The following is an 18348-nucleotide window of genomic DNA, read 5'->3' on the forward strand; positions in this document are numbered from 1 at the left end:
GTGTATAAAGTATATTTTTAATGTTTTTCAAATATTCCTTAATAGCCATAACCAACCAAATATTTTAGCAAAGTGAGCAGGGGTGTAGAAATGCACAATTTAACAGTTCTATTTTAATGCACCAATTTCAGAATTTATTATAATTTGATGGTGATGGTGATATCTTATGTAGAACACGTTAACAAAATACATAATTGAAACAAAACCCAGTAATCCTTAAAAATAATTATGAGTGTCATAACAACCAACAAATGAAATGTTTCAGGGCCAAATTTCAGAATTCATTAGGCATTAATAAATGACACACAGAATCAGAATCAAATTGACATCAGAGCAAATTCACACCCTGCACGTAAAGTTTATATAAAAAAAGCATTTTAACATTATATATAATATTGTGGCATTAAAATAATGTTACAACATATTATAAAAAATTATAATAATAGCAATAAACTCAGTTTGGTGCAAATCATTTATTCCTCTGGGATCATATTTGTTCTTACATTTTGTAAAAAATAGTTAGCAATAAAAGCTAGGGTAGGAGGCTGATATTTTGTGTAACTGCATACAGTATATATACCATTCTTAGACACCAGAGTACGACGACGGGACCATTTCCACACAGAACAGTAACCCTGAATGAATCACTGCACAAATACAAGGCTCACTTTGGCACAACCCTCGCTGTGATCAATTGAACACATACCAATGACGGCATCTTACAACATTGCTTTCAAAAAAGACCAATTGTTACTTGGAAAACAGCATGGTGATGACAAACTGCTGTCAAGACATTCTTTATAACCGGCCAGAGAGCTTTGTGGGGCTACATATTGATAAATGATATCTTATGACTCAAAGTAAAACTAAAGAAGTAAACAAAATAGACTCAATTGATCATATGGACGAAGTGCAATAAAAAGTACAGTGTGTGTCAGGCATTGAGAACGCTGATCTAGGGGGCGAATATAGGGGCTATTTATGATGCTGTACACTGGTGTCATGGGAGGTATTTGTTCAACAGCAAAAACTTTTGCTAAACCCATTAAAACAAGCTTGCAGCCCTCCTACAATACAGAAAAGGAGGCAGTCTCTTCAGCTGAGGTCAGACCGTGGCTTCTGAAAGGAAAAAAAAAAAATTGACAGACATTATTTAGCACACTTCTTGAAGGACCTTCTCGCCTTGGCCCTGCCCTGGATTCAGGTGTAGGTTCAGGTTTAGATATGGGCCCCTCGTAGCTTGTCTCTTTGCTTGTGACGCGAGCAGGAGCGGAGGCATGCCGTGTGTCTAAGCGTTTTGCATCTCTTTGCCGATCTTGTAGCTGAGGATCTTGTTCCAGTCGATCTTGGTTCGGGTGACGGGAAGCTGCCGGCGTAAGGCCTTGAAGGTGGTGTCAGACATGGTCTGGTAGTTCTCGCTGATGGCCGTCTGGAAGGCAAACGGCAGGGGAAATCTCACTCTATGGTTCTTCACATCTTATAGATCTAATCAGGTAATATATAGTAATTCGTTCCTCCGTGAAGACTAACATGCACTCGCAGTGCTGTAAAGGACGAATGAATCAAAATCAACAAACCTGATATTCATTCTCAGCATTTTCGATGATTTTGACAAAATCCTTGGCAGTCTGTACCTCATTCTGTTGAAACAGAAGCACAAAATTCATCACTGCATTACCAAAAAGTGATCAGTTTTCTGTTTTCATATGTAATTTATTCCTGTAATGGCAAAGCTGAATTTTCAGCAGTTTTCACTGAAGTCTTCACTGTCACGTGAACCATCAGAAATCATGCTGCCTTTAAGAAACGTTTCTTGAAATTATGTTGAAAAAATAGCTCAAAAGAAGAGCATTATTAATGAAACGGAAATCCTTTGTAACATCATAATCCTGTATAGTCATGTATAATACTTTTAATTAATTTAATGCATTTTTGCTTAATAAAAGTATTACTTTATTTAAAAAAAAAACTAAACCCAGCTAGTAAATATCATTCTGCCATGACAAGCATCAACAATTAAAAGTCCAGAAACAGTACTAGCAGACCATGGGCTTCATGTATGGAAAGCTCACCCACAGTCATTAGACATGTCGCTCATGGGGCAGTCGGCTGTTCCTTTCACTGGCAGACTGTTTGTGTTCTACTGACTCATTAACAGGAAGCACACTCACTCAAGTTTAAATAACTTACAGAGATGATCAGAGACTCTTGCACATCCTTGTGGCTGACCAGCTGTACGTTTCCATCCTCATAGTAATGAACCTGGATCTTCAGCACCCCCACCACCTGAGCAGTGGCCTGAGAGACGCTGAACTTCCATTCCGATCGGCAACGGCCGTTCCTGTATGTGGAGAAATGGAGGAAGTTCACCAGCGATTGGGCTTACGGTTGAGACTTTTAGAATGAGACTGAAGGCATTTCTAGTAGCTCGATCGCACAACAAAAAACAATGTTGCGTGCAATCCTGCATAACTGTTCCTACAGTGTGCAAAACTAATCCACTATTTAGTTCCTAAAAAGCCATGTCATGGAGATAACGTGACATCTCAGTGTTGCGCACATTGCTTTAAGATGATGTTCTTTTGTGCCGTTAAGCCATGTGTTGTGTTATCTGTATGTGTGAAAGAGCAAAGACAGTTTGTCAGTACAGAGTGTAGGCGGACTTTGCTGTCTTGTGCACCTGTTCTCCACTCAAAAGACACATTATAGTGTCTAGATACAGTAGGGTCATGATCTGGGTGGAGGCAGAGCTCATTCCACACATATAAAGATCATATATCATACTTGGAACAAAGCCGGTAACTGCATCAGGTGTACAAAATGAAAGAGTGAACAGCTATTGTGGTTTTTAGAGGTAAATTGACCAGGCAAAAGTTTAGTAACGACTAATTCTTTATTATTATTCCACAGTTTAGTACAACAAGCTTTCTCTTAACTTACTTTAATGAGTGTATCCTGGGAAATCATAGATTAACCCTATTCAGACTGTAATTTTTTCTCATGGATGTAAGGTATTTTCAGTATTAACAGGTACTAGTCTACCATTTTATTGCTGTCCAATTCAAGGATGTTGGTGTTTTTCTATCGCCACTCCTATAAAAATTCACAAATAACCTACTGTTTTTTGACAAACACCAAGGTCGTGTGGAAATTTCATTGCTGTCCGAATTCACATCTCTGAAAATGTTTGGTAAATGCATGTATATTTTAAAAATAGACTTGTTTCCCAAATGCTGGTAACCATTACAAGAACAATATTATGTCACAGTCAGCGTTAAAAGTTTTAAAGTTTAAAAGAAAAAAAAAAAAGCGTTAGCTTTACGTGAACTTTATTTCAGCTAGTTACCTTTTCATATGGCTTAAGTATTGAAATAACAAAAATGTATAAAGACATTACCAGAAATTTTTGGGCTGAAACTGATGACCCTCAATACAGGCGATGATGGTTTGCTGTCCATTGATGGTTTTCCCATAAACCTAAAAACAACACAAGAATCTGTCAGCAAAAATGTGGCAGAAAACACACTCGCAGTTATAAACTGCTTTATTAATTGAGCTGTTCCTTTAACAAATAAAAAGTGCTCTAGTGAACTCACAGTGCAGACTCCAGTGGGGTAATGGTCTTTGACGTACGCCCTCAGAGCTTCGTCACAAGCATCCCTCCACGGCCTGAGGGCCGCCTCACCCTCATGAGACTGTGGTTCACTCGCCTCTTTCCTCAGGTGGTCGAACTTGAACGACTGTTTCTTACGAGGGTCAAAAAACCGGCCATGACCAAGGTCTCCATGCTCTGTGATCAAAACCTGCAGTTTGGAAGCAGTTTGAGTAAAATTTAATACAACATTCAGTTTAAATGGACACTTATTTCCTACTGTGTAAAGGCTGTTGGTTAACATTAAGTCGTTTGAGAGGCAGAGCATGTTTCTAACAGGACAAACATCAGTTTCTTTGAAATATAAATGTGTTCTGGTAAAATGTGCACAATATGAACATATTTTAACTTCAAAAGTAACCGTTATAGTCACCTGATCTTCACTTCCATCAAGTTTAGCAGGTGTGAACTGATCCATGTTGTACTGGGCAAAGGCTCTGTCACAAACAGACAAAATGATTCAAAAATATGATCTCATCTAAACAAAAGACTTTTGATGAAGCCACAAAGCTAAATATATCACTTCATCATAGATCTATTCATATTGTGAAGGGTAATCTAAAGTGAAAGAGACACTGAAAACTGGTTGCGTACTTGTGGCATCTGTTGAAGAGAATCTAGATCAATTTTGATTGTAATAAAATATGCTTTCGTATACTGTAATAAACACAGGCTACTCACTGAGCCGCCCCTTCCCTGAGCAGACTGTCATTATTGAGCAGTAGCCGCACATCTGAAACCAAAGAAAAGACATCATGTGATATCATGAAAACATTGTGATTTCAGCGAGTCATGTTGTGACATAAAAATAATGAAATTCCTCCTAACATACAGTATACTACTGCTCAAAAACTTGGGGTCAGGAAGAATTTGTTTTTTTGTTTTTGATGCATTAAATTGATCAAAAGTGACAATTAAGACATTCATAATGCTGCAAAATACTTTTTATTCATCAAATCCTAAAAATATATATTTCTTGGGCAACAAATCAGCATATTAGAATGATTTCTGAAGGATCATGTGACACTGAAGACCGGAGTAATGATGCTGAAAATTCAGCTTTGCATCACAGGAATAAATTACATTTTAAAATATTAAAACGGAAAACTTTAATTGTAATAAATTCTCACACATTACTGTATTTTCAATCAAATAGATGGAACCTTGGAGAGCATACGATACTTCCTACACAAACAATTCAAAATATTACCAACCCCAAACTGTCTGAAAAATGTATTGTTTAGTCTTTTTGATGCCTGTATACACATGCTGCAAGAATAGTTTACCATTGAAGACTTCGTTGAACTCTCCAGGGGGAGCGTGGATGATAAAATTTGCAGCAATGCGGATCTGAGGAAAAACAAAAGTACTGATGAAGAAAACATGAGCAGTGTTTGCACATGCAAAACTCACTGCAGAGGTGTCAGTGTTTACTCAAAACCGATGCTTGCAGAAAACACCTCAACAAGAACCAAGAAAAACGGTCATGTTTGAGAACAGGTGGAGTGGTGATGTCATGCATATATACAAAGGATTTTTATGAACCGCTGCCTGTGCATAAAACTACTTAAACACCATATTTCAGCTAAATTATGGTGGTATTTCTTTGCACTTCCGTTGAAAACAGGTCAAATGTCTGCTGATACGATACATTGAGCCCCTCTATGTGTCATGCCTTAGAAGGCTGCAGAATTTAGGCTTTTCTTAGCAGTGCACATGTAAGCAATAAGGGCCAGTGACACCGAGTCCAGCTAGTCTGGCTCCATGGATGTTTCCCATTCTGGACCCATTCCAGCACTCCAGACTCTGTCTTCACTGAAAAACCAGGGACAATAACAAACCAACAACAAACAAATACTGTAAAGACCTCCTGTAGAGTATTCGGTCCACAATTCACTACAGTCAAGCTGCAATAAGAATTAATTCATCTCACAACGAATACAGCCAATTTGCTGGTTGTGTTATTGCAACATAATGGTTTAAATCAGTCTGAAGATCTGAGGGAAATGTGTCACTACTTATACATCATATATAACAAATTTAAATTCCGTGTAAAGACTAGATGTTATCTAGGACGTCTACAGCTCTATTTCTCCAAAACACAATAATTGCATCACAGCTAAAATGTGTGCAACAAAACCATGTTTTTCTGATGGGTGCCATTTCCTATGTTATGCTGTTAGTGCCAACAAGTTGCACTGTTTGTCACAAATACACAAGAAAAGAAAAGTAAAAAACAGCGAGAAAATTCAAAACTAAAAAAATATCGTCAGTAATTATTTAATTTTTTTAAGTAAAAAATTTATACTTTCAGCAATTATGCATTGAACTGATCAAAAGTGAAATTTATCATAAAGGACTTCTATAAGTAAGCTATTTTATCAGAAAATATTTTAAAAAGTGCAATGTTTTTCTATTTTAAAAAATTGTAAAAAAAAAAAAAATAATAATTAATCACCAAATCAGCTTACTATAATGATTTCTGAAGGATCACGGGACCCTGAAGACTGGAGTAATGATGATGAAAATTCAGCTTTGCATCACAGGAATAAATTAGATTTTTAAATACATTACAATAGTAAACTTTATTATTATTATTATTATTATTATATTCCAAAATATTACTATATTTACTAAAAATGCAGTCTTGGTGAGCAAAAGAGACTTAAATTTTTTTTTAAATCTTTCTTACCCAAAACTTTTCAACAGTAGTACAAAAAGTGTATACATTATATAAAATCAATTTTTACATATCATGTGTTCCCGGGGAATCGAACCCCCAACCTTGTGCTTGCTTGCTTGCTAGCGCAGTGCTCTACCAGTTGAGCTACAGGAACACTATAATATGATAATTATGATAAAGCATGTGTTTACTTGTATGATAGCATTTCTAAACCCTAAATTCAATCTGTGTGTAGAAATCAAAGCACACATTCACATTTTCTGTCCCAATCACAAGATGACCAAAAATATTTGCTATTCACATTCAAACAAGTACTGATAGTACTGACAGCAAATGAGGGGAAATCAATGCCTTACTGTAGTTGCATTAACAACTGGCACACACAATAATAACTGACAAAATATAACTGCCTACCATTGTTAAAAATCTACAAATCACTCGTAATCTTTTTCATAGCTGAATTCACAATCTTCTTCACTTGTAGTGGAAATGATACTGCTCAATTACAAGAAAAAAGCTTTCAATTAGACTATCAAATTACACCAATACTAATTAATGTGTTTTACACTTACGCACGACTAATAATTGAATTGTTTTTAGGTGTTTTTTTAATCATAGAAAACCTGTGCCCCAAAGCACATGAAACATTTTTGTGTTTGCTCTTACTGTTGTGCTTAACACATATATAAGTGTAATCTAAATATCACATCTACCCAATCTGGAGTAGTTTGCAGCTGCAACAAGTTTTCCACATCTAAGCATTTCTGAAATACTTCTTTCCTCCTTCAACTGGCCTCAACACGACTGTTTCGACTTTGCAGAGGCGGAGGGGCGATCCGCACTCTAGAACAGCCCCATGACTGTCAGCGGCTCGGTAGCAGAGGGTGGGGGCGTGAGACCGGAAGAGCCGCCCGCATGTGAGAGCATGCAGAAAGAGGGCTGGGTCCCGACACTCAGCTGAGAATACAAACAAGACCAGAGCTGAGGTTGCGCCCCTGTTTTAGAGCAAAAAAAAAAAACACTTCCCCTTGATCTCACCGCATGAATCTAAAACGACAAATTAAGTGTTGCCATTTGCATGCAGGATACTATTAGAAACAAATACATAGGAACAAAAGAAAACCGATCGTAAATAAGTTTAATAAGAAAATTAACTCTTATGAGAGACTAAGTTGTGACAAATTATTAAAAGTGCATGGACGCAATTATTTATTTTGTTGTCAAACTTAAGCTGTTAATCTTGAAGTGATTTTTTTTCTGCACCAGTCCAAGCCTCTAACAGTCTGCAAACTCAATACTACTTCCACTGTTGATGTCAAACCGCATTTTCTACATACAATTGTTAAGTATTAGTCATTTTAATTTCAAATCTCAGTCACCATCTACACAGTCTTGCGTCTGTGAGAGAGTGCGAGCCTCGATTAGATCGAGTTTCAGTTAGCTTGCTAGCTTCCTTAGCACGCTATTCAACGCGGGTTTTGTAAACTTTGCAACCTCCAATGTGCGTAATAACATTCATCACATGTTTATGATAATATATAAATTGTACACACCCCAGTAATAGAGAAGGGAAAATAGATCAACAACCTGAATCGATAATCACATACCTTATCCTGGTCGGAAAGCTGTTCTTCGAAGTCCGCCATCTTGGCTCAACTGGACCTGCCCTGTCAAACTGCATGACGGGAAAACAATCATAAACATGACAAAAAAAAAAAAAAAAACCTTAACGTTATATTTAGATATTGAAGTTTGTATATTGCACTTTGTGTGCCACAGAAACTTTAATGAAAAATCTCACAGACCCTACGGATAAAATGTTTTTCATATGTTGAATCAAAACAATGAATCAATACATTTTGATACAACTTTTTAAGTTATAAACCTTTAATGAACTAAAAAAGTTGTCAAAAAGTTTTCATTCATGTTTCAAAGTAATTTTATAATCTTTACCACTATTATATCCTGTAGGCATGTAACCTTTTTTTTCTTGTTTATTTTATTTTGTCTCTTGTTTATTTATTCTTTTGAATTCCTATTATACACGTATATTATCTGTTGCTCTCAATAAAAAGTGCTTTTAACTTGCTTTAACTGTTCATATTTATTGCCTAAATTTCCATTATTATGAATTCCTCTACTCAATAAAAATTGTAAAAAGCCATATTTGGTTATGCATACACTTACAACCTATGCTTACAACTAGTGGAATTTTAAAGTTTCTCCGATTTGACGGAAATAGAAATTACGAGTTTATAAGTTCTAGATTTACCAATCCTCATTGAGTTTTGAATTAAATAACCCCATCCAGATAATTCTCTTTCCATGAAGTGCCGCTCCTCTGTGGCTCTTACGTAACGCAACGGATCTAGGGAGAGTCAATAAATTGTTTTTCTCGTTATGAAATTTGTTGACCGTTAACTGTGCAGTGTACGCAATAATTGACTCATTTTTATGTTTAAGCTGTTTATGGATTGATTCAGCATTCGAGCAGCCAAGTAATTTATATAAACAGTGAAGAAAATGTCAGGGCTCCTTCGTTTAATATTGAATGCGATCATTTACAGGTGTACCCTTGCTTGGTCACCGTTAGACTGCTACTGTCAAGTTTCGATTCCGGGATCGAAGATCCAGAGACCATCCCAAACATAAACTACTGACATATGAACAGCATCAAGATGCCTTCTCTTAAAACATCATACGAAGTAGGGCTTGACTTCCTGGAGTTTCTGGGGCAGAGGATCTCGAAAACTGACAGAAACGAGCTTCGGGATATATACAACTTTGAGTTCAAAAGGTTTGCAACTGTGACTCAGAGTCACCTGCTTAGTGTCTGCTGGCACATCTGTTTTACAAGATGCATTCATCACGTCAAGTTTATTTTGTCTTTGTATCGAAATGTATGTAATGAAACATAGTGTGCCGTTTATATATGATTGTTTTGTTTGTGTGTAACATCATATCACTGTCCTGGTTCAGCATGTATCTTTCTGCATTGATGCAATAGCCTTGTTTTTCCAGGTTGAACTTAGTTGCATGTGATTGTTTGCTTTTCAGGGACGGAAGCAAAGAGCCCACATTTTCCAATGTGATCAGAGCCTTAGTATGTTGCAATAAAGCCACTATAAGGGATGGAAAAGTTATATTTCAGTGGAAACCTAAGGTTAGATCAAACTGTGAATTTAAATGATCCTTTGTTTCCATGTCCTTGGTTCATTTCTGTAAGTTTTGAGTGTAACGTTACTCATAAACGTGACAGACTGATTTAAATGTTAAGCAAAGAAGAAACATCATATAGCTTTTCTTATCTCTCCTCCTCCTCATTATTGTCCTCTTCTGACAGGTGCGTGTGTACTACTGCGATCAGTGGAAGTCCTTCACACAGCAGAGCACCAGCACATCGGCCCCAGCTTCTGACCTGGCGTCCTCTTCCCCTAAACCTGTCCTGACCCCGAAGAGAAAGCTCGCTTCAGAAATCCTCAAAAAACTCAAAATGAAACGGTGACCATCAAAGATACAATTCTGCTTGTTTGTGTCCAACTAGGAAAAACAAAATTGCTAAATTAATAATGTGAATCTGATCACATCGTTTCGTGTCATGTGTGTCTTTTCTTTAGAGCTCAACTCATCAAAGACAAAGAAGGTGTTGAAATAACCTCTGACCCCAAGGCCACCAAAGGGAAGGTTACGTTCAAAATCAAGGAGCAGGGGAAGCTGTTTATGGTGAAGTTTCACATCGTAAACCGCGGCGAGAACTGCGTGCACTTCACATACTACACAGCTCTGCACAAGATGCGCTGCTTCACTCTCGTAGATGAGAGGAGAGTGAACCGTGTCTCTCCTCTTCTCCTCTGTCCAGGTGAGAAAATGACTGAGACTCTCATTTAATATATAGAACAAATGAACTAAGATGCTCACAAAACGTCAAATTGATGTCTCTCTGCTAGGTGAGAGTTATGTCGTTGAAGTGCATTACAAAGTCCACCACCAAGGACACTTTCCAGCCACCATGTACTTTGAGTTCTGTCCAGAGGCAGATCCTCCAGGTACAGCTAAACCCTTCTGTATAGTCCGGGAACTGGAGGCAGTGGTTCAGTCCGGGCTAGCTGAGACGCTGGGCCCAGAGAGTCCATATAACCCCAAACAGAACAGACGACTCCGACCGGAGAACAGGATTCTGGAACAAGGGGTTCCACCTGAGAGGTTAGATCTGTCTATCTAGATCGACCTATCTACAGTATCTATCTATCATTGATCTATCTAGTTCAGTATTGTTGATTCACGTTTTTCCCGCTGTATTTTTAATAGTTTCATCACACATAATCTGAAGATTATGGTCAAGTTGAATCCATACCAATACCCAGAATACTTAAAAGAGTTGGCCAAACACAAACTGGAGGACTCAAAGCGCCCTTCACCGTCAGTAAAACAGCAACTTCCCAGAGTGAGGCAAGCAAGCATGGACGCTTTTAGAGAAAAATAAATGTTTAAAGTTAGTCATGCAGCTCTCTCTGAGCGTGCGTTGGTCACAGACGTCTGTATGTTCTCAGGCAAGTGCTGGACACTCAGCTATGCATGAAGAACTACAAGGAGCGCTTTCACCTCCTCCTACACCTGGAAGAGATTCAGATGGAGGTGGACATCAAGAAGTACGATCTCTACGGCAAGACCATGACCCTCGACAAATCAAACAAAAAGTTGCTCATTCTCAAAGTGAGTGAAAAGCACAATTATCTAACAGTTTTAGGACTGATTTTTTTGTCTGATTACTTTCTCTCTGTTTTTAACTCAGGTCCCAGGGGTGGCAGAAAACAGACCGTCCGTACTACGAGGAGATAAACTGAACGTCTGTTTGTCAGAGGACAGGAACCAGCCCATCACTGTCTATGAAGGCTACGTCCACAGTGTAGAACTTGATAGAGTTAAACTCGGCTTCTCCAAGAAGTAAGAATATTTCAAACAGTGAGAACATGATACATAGCTTTCATGAATTGTAACGTGTTTTTGTACTAAATACCTAATTTTATAAATACACCACTGCACAAACGTTTGGGTTGAGTGAGATGTTTATATATAGATCAATAGTGACATAAAAAACTTTTATAACATTACAAAAGAGTTATATTTCAAGTAAATTCTTTCCTGAACATTCTATTAATTAAATAATCATGGTTCGCACTAAAATGTTTAGCAGAACAACTGTTTTCAACGTTGATATTAATGAGAAATATTTGTTTTGCGATCAGTAAATTAGAATGATTTCTGAAGGATCATGTGACACAGAGTGACACAATTCAGCTTTGCCATAACAGGAATAAATGATATTTGAATAAATTACATAAAAAATAAAATAAAAAAATCAGTTGCATGCAGACTTTTTTCAAAAACATATATATAATTGTTATATTATTTCAAAACGAATAGTCTTAATTTAGACTGCATTCTCTTATAATATTAACTAACTATATTGGTTCTGTGTTTGTAGTCTTCTCCAGAAGTTTCTCAGCAATATGAAGTTCAATGTGGAGTTCAACATCAACCGCTTCCCCATAAAGCTTCAGCACAGGGCGGTGGAGCTGGCTTGCCAGCACAGACTGGGAGATGTGTTATTCCCGTCTGATAAAAGCACTGGACAAACTGCACTACCACACCTCAGGTCTGCATGCGCACACACACACACACGCTCACAGATGATGACAGGAACACAAAGATAGTGTAACTTGAACTATAGGTTTTCCTGTGTCAAATAAGAAGAAAAATAGTGGACTCAAGAGTTTTGGACTCTGTGTGTTTTTATCAAACATTACTGTGTTTGTGCTCCAGCATGTTCAACAAAGATTTAGAGAACAACCCAGAGCAGAAGGCAGCAGTGCAGCACATCCTGTCGGGCACATCTAAACCAGCACCTTACCTGATCTTTGGACCCCCTGGCACAGGCAAAACTGTTACAGTGGTGGAAGCCATAAAGCAGGTAAAGACAATCATAAGGACTACTTCATTCATGTGTTTATTGCTGCCTTAAACAGCCACGTGACACATGACTTTGTGTTTTGTTTGTTTGCTGCGTCAGGTGAATAAATCCAAGGCCACAACCCATATCCTTGCCTGCGCTCCCTCAAACAGTGCCTGTGACCTCCTGTGTGAGAGGTTATTAGGATATGTGGATGCCCATCGCCTCTACCGACTCTGTGCCCCTAGCAGAGACCCGCGCACTGTACCACAGAAACTGCTGGTAAGACATATACACGGGTGTGTCCAGAATGACATACTACCATTTGAATTATATTTTTTGAAATATGTATTATGGGTCAGAAATGAATGCATGGAATATTAAATTAAAAAAATTACATTTATGCATTTAGCAGATGCTTTTATCCAAAGAGACTTACAGTGCATTCAGGCTATCAATTTTTATCTATCATGTGTTCCCGGGGAGTGCAGTGCTCTACCAATTGAGCTACAGGAACACTAGAGATATGCAGATGGTAACACCAGCACACTGCGCAGAAAACTCCATCCTAATGCACTCGACATGACCTTTTGTAATAATAATAATAATAATAATAATAATAATAATAAAAATAATAATAAATGTAATATTTACATACATAATATAAATAAAAAGTATTATAATTAGTTTTATGTAAATATTCTCACCACATCATTTATCATTTATCTATCTATATTTGTTCAAATTAATTGAAAAGAATGTGTATACCTAAATATAATATTAATATTATTTAAATATGAAATATAAAATGTATCATATATATATATATATATATATATATATATATATATATATATATATATATATATATATATATATATATTCATTCACATTTAATTTTTCTTCTTATTGTTTTTTTTTAAATATCTGAAAATTATGATGTCATATAAATACTCATATTCAAATATCTGTTTCCTATAGAAACACAGTAACTGGAATAAGGATCAGAGCAGCTTCCACCTCCCATCTAGAGAAGATCTGATGGGCCGCAGTGTTATTGTCGTTACTCTGGTCACCGCTGGAAGGTAAAGCAAGATCATTCGTAGCAGTAATATAGCACCTGAACCTCGGGCCATTCTGGTTGTGCACGGTACCATAATAGTCCTGTCATATTCTCTGTCAACTTAGTGCTAGCTGGGATGTTCTGCTCTGCTGGCTAAAAGTGATTATCTATTTGTGTGTTCTTCAGGCTCGTATCAGGAGGTGTGGATAAGGGTCACTTCACACACATTTTCATAGATGAGGCCGGACAAGCCGTGGAGCCTGAGTGTATCATCGGGATCGCGGGTAAATGAGGAAAAGTCTGGAGGGGAGAATGAGAACTTGAATTAGAAGAACATATTTTTCATTTCGATGTTGCACGTTTGCCCTCTGCCCAAGGTTTGCTGGATCCTGTGAAGGGCCAGCTGGTTTTGGCCGGAGATCCCCAGCAGCTGGGCCCCATTCTGAGATCTCCGCTGGCACAACTGCACAGACTGGGTACTCAAAGATGTTTCATGACTTCCGTTATATTTGACATTTATTTCTTCTTCTTAAACTCAGCTTTACTTCAGTCCTAAAATATATTTTTAATATTACCTTGGAATATGAAACAGGTCAGTCCCTCCTGGAGAGGCTGATGACACAGAACGCTCTCTATCAGAAGAGCCAGGATGCTCATTCTGGATATGACACCCGCTTCGTCACCAAACTTCTGCGCAACTACAGGTACTGATCTTTTCTCCCATCCGTTTTTGATGTCAAAAGTGTTGATGGATCACTTATCGTCAAGTCCTTCTCATCCCATCCCAGGTCTCATCCCGCCATCCTCAGGATCCCCAATGAGCTCTTCTATGAGAATGAGCTGCAGGTGTTTGCGAACCAGATGGAGCGGGAGGCCTTCTGCTGCTGGGAGCATCTCCCTAAGAAGGTACCAGACCATTGGGGTTTTTTTTATCTGACAGAGATGTAAGAAGCAAAGAAATGTGTCGTTTTTGTAGATAATTGATGTTCAAACAGAATCAGTCTTCCCAAAATATACTAAACAAACTGTAAAATCTAAATCTAGATCTGGTATTCCTACAAAAAAATAAAGGTTCCGAAAAGGTGGGGTTTCACAGTGGAACCATTTCTGGATTCCCAAGGAACTTTTTTTTTTTGTTTGTTAATAATCTAAAGAACCCTTTCCCATTATTAAGAATCTTGAAAGGTTCCATTGATTTTTTTCATGGAACCATAAGAACCTGTATTTGTGTTTCTGTGATTTATGTGTGTGTCAATGTATGCGTCACGGAGGTGACATTCAGGGAGGTGAAAGGAGGAAACTGCTAATGTTGCACAATGAATGAATAAAAGACTTTTCTTGTTTGTGTAATGTACAGGGATTTCCTGTCATGTTTCATGGAGTGATGGGGAAAGATGACAGGGAGGCCAACAGTCCTTCATTCTTCAATGTGACTGAGATCGAGGTCATCGTTAGCTACCTCAACAAGCTCATGCAAACGCAGGGCAAGAAGGGCCTGCCAAAACTCAGCGCCAATGACATTGGCATTATCACTCCTTACAGGAAACAGGCAAGACTTTGTGTTGAAATTAAAATTCAATTAGCTAATAGTAAGTCCTGAATAACTTTTTATATTTTCAATGTAGATCTAACACTTTAATAGCACTTTTATCCAAAAATAAAAGAAAAAAAAATGTCATAAATAAAAACCAAAAGATTTTTTTTAATTCATTTAAGGTGGAAAAAATTCGGAAAGCTCTGAACACTGTGGCAGAGTTGAACAAATGGAAAGACATCAAGGTTTGCCTGTGATTTTAATTTCTTTATTCATGTCTTTCTCCCAGTATTGACTCTCTGAGCTCTTTTATGAGTCATTTGTGCTTTTCATTGTTTGGTTCATGTAGGTGGGGTCAGTGGAAGAGTTTCAGGGTCAAGAGAGAAGAGTCATCATAGTTTCTACCGTCCGTAGTAGCGTCAACTACGTCAAGATGGACCAAGACTTCAACATTGGCTTCCTCTCAAACGAGAAGGTCTATAGTTCTATATATATGCAGTAAATCAAGTGTATGTGCATATACACTGCTGTTCAAAAGTTTGAGGTTTAGGGCTTATCAAGCATGTATTTATTTGATCAGAAATACAGAAAACAGTAATATTGTGAAATATTATTACAATTTAAAATAGATGTTTCCTATTTGAATATATTCTAACATGTAATATATTCCTGTGAAACAAATCGAGATTTTCAGCATCATTACTCCAGTCCTCAGTGTCACGTGATCCTTCAGAAATCGTTTTTTTTTAAATTCCTACCGTAAATATATCAAAACGTAATTTTGATTAGAAATTTGGTCAACTTCAAATGCTATTTTCTCATTATTTAGATTTTTCTGAGATTCCAGATTTTCAAATAGTTGTATCTCAGCCAAATATTGTCCAATCCTAATAAACCATAAATCAATGGAAAACTTGTTTATTCAGCTGTCAGATGTTTATATAAATCTACGTTTCGAAAAATTGACCCTTAAGACTGGTTTTGTGGTCCACGGTCACATATGATGATTTGCCGCTCAAGAAACATTTCTTTTTATTATTATCAGTGTTGAAAACGCTTGTTCTGCTTAATATGTTTGTGAAGACTGTGAGACATTTTGGTAAAATTTATTTGAACAATATATATAATATTACTGTCACTTTTGATTAATTTAATCCAGACTTGCTGAATGAACTAATATATTTTGTTAAGCAAAAACACTGACCCCAAACTTCTGATCATAAGTTTATGTAGTCTGAACAAGAGCTTATGTGTTGGCATTTGTGGAATCAAATAGTAGTTGTTTTAGCTACAATAATAAAAGTGTATATCACATAATCTCATAATGGGCGGGAAAGAGGTCAAAAACTTGTTTCTGACCATCTGTTTGGACTTAGATTAGAGAAAGTATGCAATCCTGTAGTAAAGCCCTTCTGTTGCCCACAGAGGTTTAATGTGGCCATGACCAGAGCCAAAGCCTTGCTCATTGTAGTGGGAAACCCAGTCATCCTAAGCAAGGATCCTACTTGGCAGAGGTAAGACTTCATTATGTATGTTCCTCTAAGCTTAACCTGCCACAAACCCACTGGCAACTAAGCCACTTACAAAACCATTTGGCCACAAAACCATCTTGAACTTACAAGCCATGTGATTGGCTGACAGCATCTTTTATAACATACCATATTGGCATTTTTTGTTATGCAAAACAAATAGCTAGCTTTACACTGGCCTTATGCCCAAGTGGAAAAATCTCACTGTTTTTCTTACAGTTATATTTAGAAGCACTGCACATAGGTTTTGGACTGTGAATGCTACTTGATTTTGTTTGTTCGGGGATTTGAAAGTGGAACGAGTTCTGTTTAGTTTCAGGAAATGGTTGCAAAGCGTCTCACTGATAGTCTGTTCTGAACTGTATGGAGTCAGTGTTTCATGAATGTGTATTTATTTGTGTAGGTTTATCAGGTACTGTGAGCTCGAGCAGGGCTACACTGGCTTTGACTACAAGGATGCTGAAGGAGAAGAGGATGTGGTCAGCCGGCTGGCGTCTTTAAAAATCAGTTCTGATGGTATGCAGCGTTATGTAACACTTTCGGATCAGAAGTGTAACTATATTATGTGCTCGTATGACTCATTGTGTGTGTGTGTCTAGATATAGATGAGAGCCCACTTCAGCAGCATGTTCATCCAGAGTGGAGATCTGAACAATGAGGACCAGATTTAGAATAATCAATGGAGACCATCATCTTACATCCAGATTAAATGGGAATTTATTCATTTTTATCAGTAAAGCAGAACTGACAAACTCCATTTTAATATTGATTTCTGCTAGTTAAACAATGCAGATGAATGATTCGATTCCTAATTCAGCAAAACAGTCCGTTTGCATACTACTGGAGAGATGCTAGCAGTTGTGCAACCTTGTGTGGAGTAAAGGTCACAATCGCATTATCGCTTTCATTAATCAAGAATGTATTTTTATTAAAGCTTCATTTCTTTAATTTAAACAGCTACATCACTGAAAATGTAGATTTACTTGTATTTTTTTTGCACTTTACTGTAGTATTTTACTGAAAGTAATAAATTGAAAATGTTTCAAGCAAGTAAAAATGGACATTAAAAACAATAATCTGAGTCATTACAAATTTGTCAATGCAAATCATCAGTTTTTTTTTATATATATATATATATATAAAAAAGTTTATATATATATATATATATATATATATATATGTGTGTGTGTGTGTTTAGATTAGATATTTTATACAATATATGACTATGGTGTTATTGTTTTTTATGTAGTACTTAAATTTAGGCAGAAAAGTCTTGGCAAATATAGCAAAATAACTTTTTTCAATAGTAAATGGTCCAGCATTTGTAAGAGGTGTTGCTACTCATTGCATGCAATTTGACTCAAAAGGAAAAAGTGCAACTTTTTTGTTTAGAAAAAAATAGTTTATTAACATAGGTTGGTTTCACCTCATTCAAACATTTACTACTAGTCTCCTTTACAAAGCATTGTTACGGAGCGCTCATAAAAATCTAAGATTAATAAATCGTATTTAATACTTCCAGAAAAAAAGGAGAGAGCATATGAACACACAGCAGATTGATCTCGGAGTCCAAAGAGGAGCTCTGTAAGCCAAGGCTGGTCGCTGTAGTAATTAGCTCATGCAGACGATGACTTCACAACGGACATCTGCTTCGAGGATTTCACAAATCAGTACAAGAACATGTTCCTCTTTTATTAGCAGGTAGGGTGTAGTTTGTACTTGTATTGTACAGTCAGTGTTTAAATAATGCCCTGTTTAATAATAGTGTTCGAGGTGGTCAAGAATTATACAGATGGTTCGTTTGTATATAACAATATATATAAAATGTGTGTGTGTGCGCGTGTATACATACACACACACAGACAAAATAAATCCCAAAACTAAATATGTAATAATTACTTAATATACTACAGAAACATTTTCCTCCTAAATCTTTT

The 18348-nt window shown here is 37.0% G+C and overlaps 2 protein-coding genes across 2 annotated transcripts; one reads left to right on the plus strand and one right to left on the minus strand.

The window, feature by feature from the left end:
- Positions 1-458: 458 nt before the first annotated feature.
- LOC128015907 (F-actin-capping protein subunit alpha-1) lies at positions 459-8010 on the minus strand. The gene is made up of 9 exons (XM_052600155.1): positions 7943-8010; positions 4939-5002; positions 4334-4385; positions 4026-4089; positions 3597-3803; positions 3398-3477; positions 2191-2341; positions 1578-1640; positions 459-1429 (listed from the first exon to the last, which is right to left on the minus strand). Exons 1-9 carry the CDS (start codon positions 7979-7981, stop codon positions 1289-1291), a joined length of 861 nt encoding a protein of 286 aa, XP_052456115.1. The 5' UTR covers positions 7982-8010; the 3' UTR covers positions 459-1288.
- A 921-nt stretch (positions 8011-8931) lies between these two features.
- Positions 8932-17487, plus strand: LOC128015908 (putative helicase mov-10-B.1). The gene is made up of 22 exons (XM_052600156.1): positions 8932-9132; positions 9393-9498; positions 9679-9836; positions 9953-10194; positions 10283-10538; positions 10644-10784; positions 10886-11048; positions 11128-11279; positions 11821-11991; positions 12159-12306; positions 12406-12567; positions 13267-13370; positions 13535-13632; positions 13726-13824; positions 13941-14052; positions 14137-14254; positions 14706-14897; positions 15065-15127; positions 15232-15357; positions 16308-16396; positions 16815-16927; positions 17011-17487. Exons 1-22 carry the CDS (start codon positions 8999-9001, stop codon positions 17067-17069), a joined length of 3006 nt encoding a protein of 1001 aa, XP_052456116.1. The 5' UTR covers positions 8932-8998; the 3' UTR covers positions 17070-17487.
- Positions 17488-18348: the final 861 nt, after the last annotated feature.

This window comes from Carassius gibelio, chromosome A6 (assembly GCF_023724105.1).
Source record: "Carassius gibelio isolate Cgi1373 ecotype wild population from Czech Republic chromosome A6, carGib1.2-hapl.c, whole genome shotgun sequence".
Taxonomy (NCBI): Eukaryota; Metazoa; Chordata; class Actinopteri; order Cypriniformes; family Cyprinidae; genus Carassius; species Carassius gibelio.

Excerpts from the sequence above, each read along its gene's own strand:
- LOC128015907 (XM_052600155.1), bottom strand. The coding sequence starts at position 7,981 with ATGGCGGACTTCGAAGAACAGCTTTCCGACCAGGATAAG. Across the intron at positions 2,342-3,397 it reads TTTCAGCCCAAAAATTTCTG|GAACGGCCGTTGCCGATCGG; the intron begins GTAATGTCTTTA and ends CTCCACATACAG. Across the intron at positions 1,430-1,577 it reads ATGCTGAGAATGAATATCAG|ACGGCCATCAGCGAGAACTA; the intron begins GTTTGTTGATTT and ends TTTGCCTTCCAG.
- LOC128015908 (XM_052600156.1), top strand. The coding sequence starts at position 8,999 with ATGAACAGCATCAAGATGCCTTCTCTTAAAACATCATACGAAGTAGGG. Across the intron at positions 12,568-13,266 it reads CTGTACCACAGAAACTGCTG|AAACACAGTAACTGGAATAA; the intron begins GTAAGACATATA and ends TGTTTCCTATAG. Across the intron at positions 14,255-14,705 it reads GGGAGCATCTCCCTAAGAAG|GGATTTCCTGTCATGTTTCA; the intron begins GTACCAGACCAT and ends TGTAATGTACAG.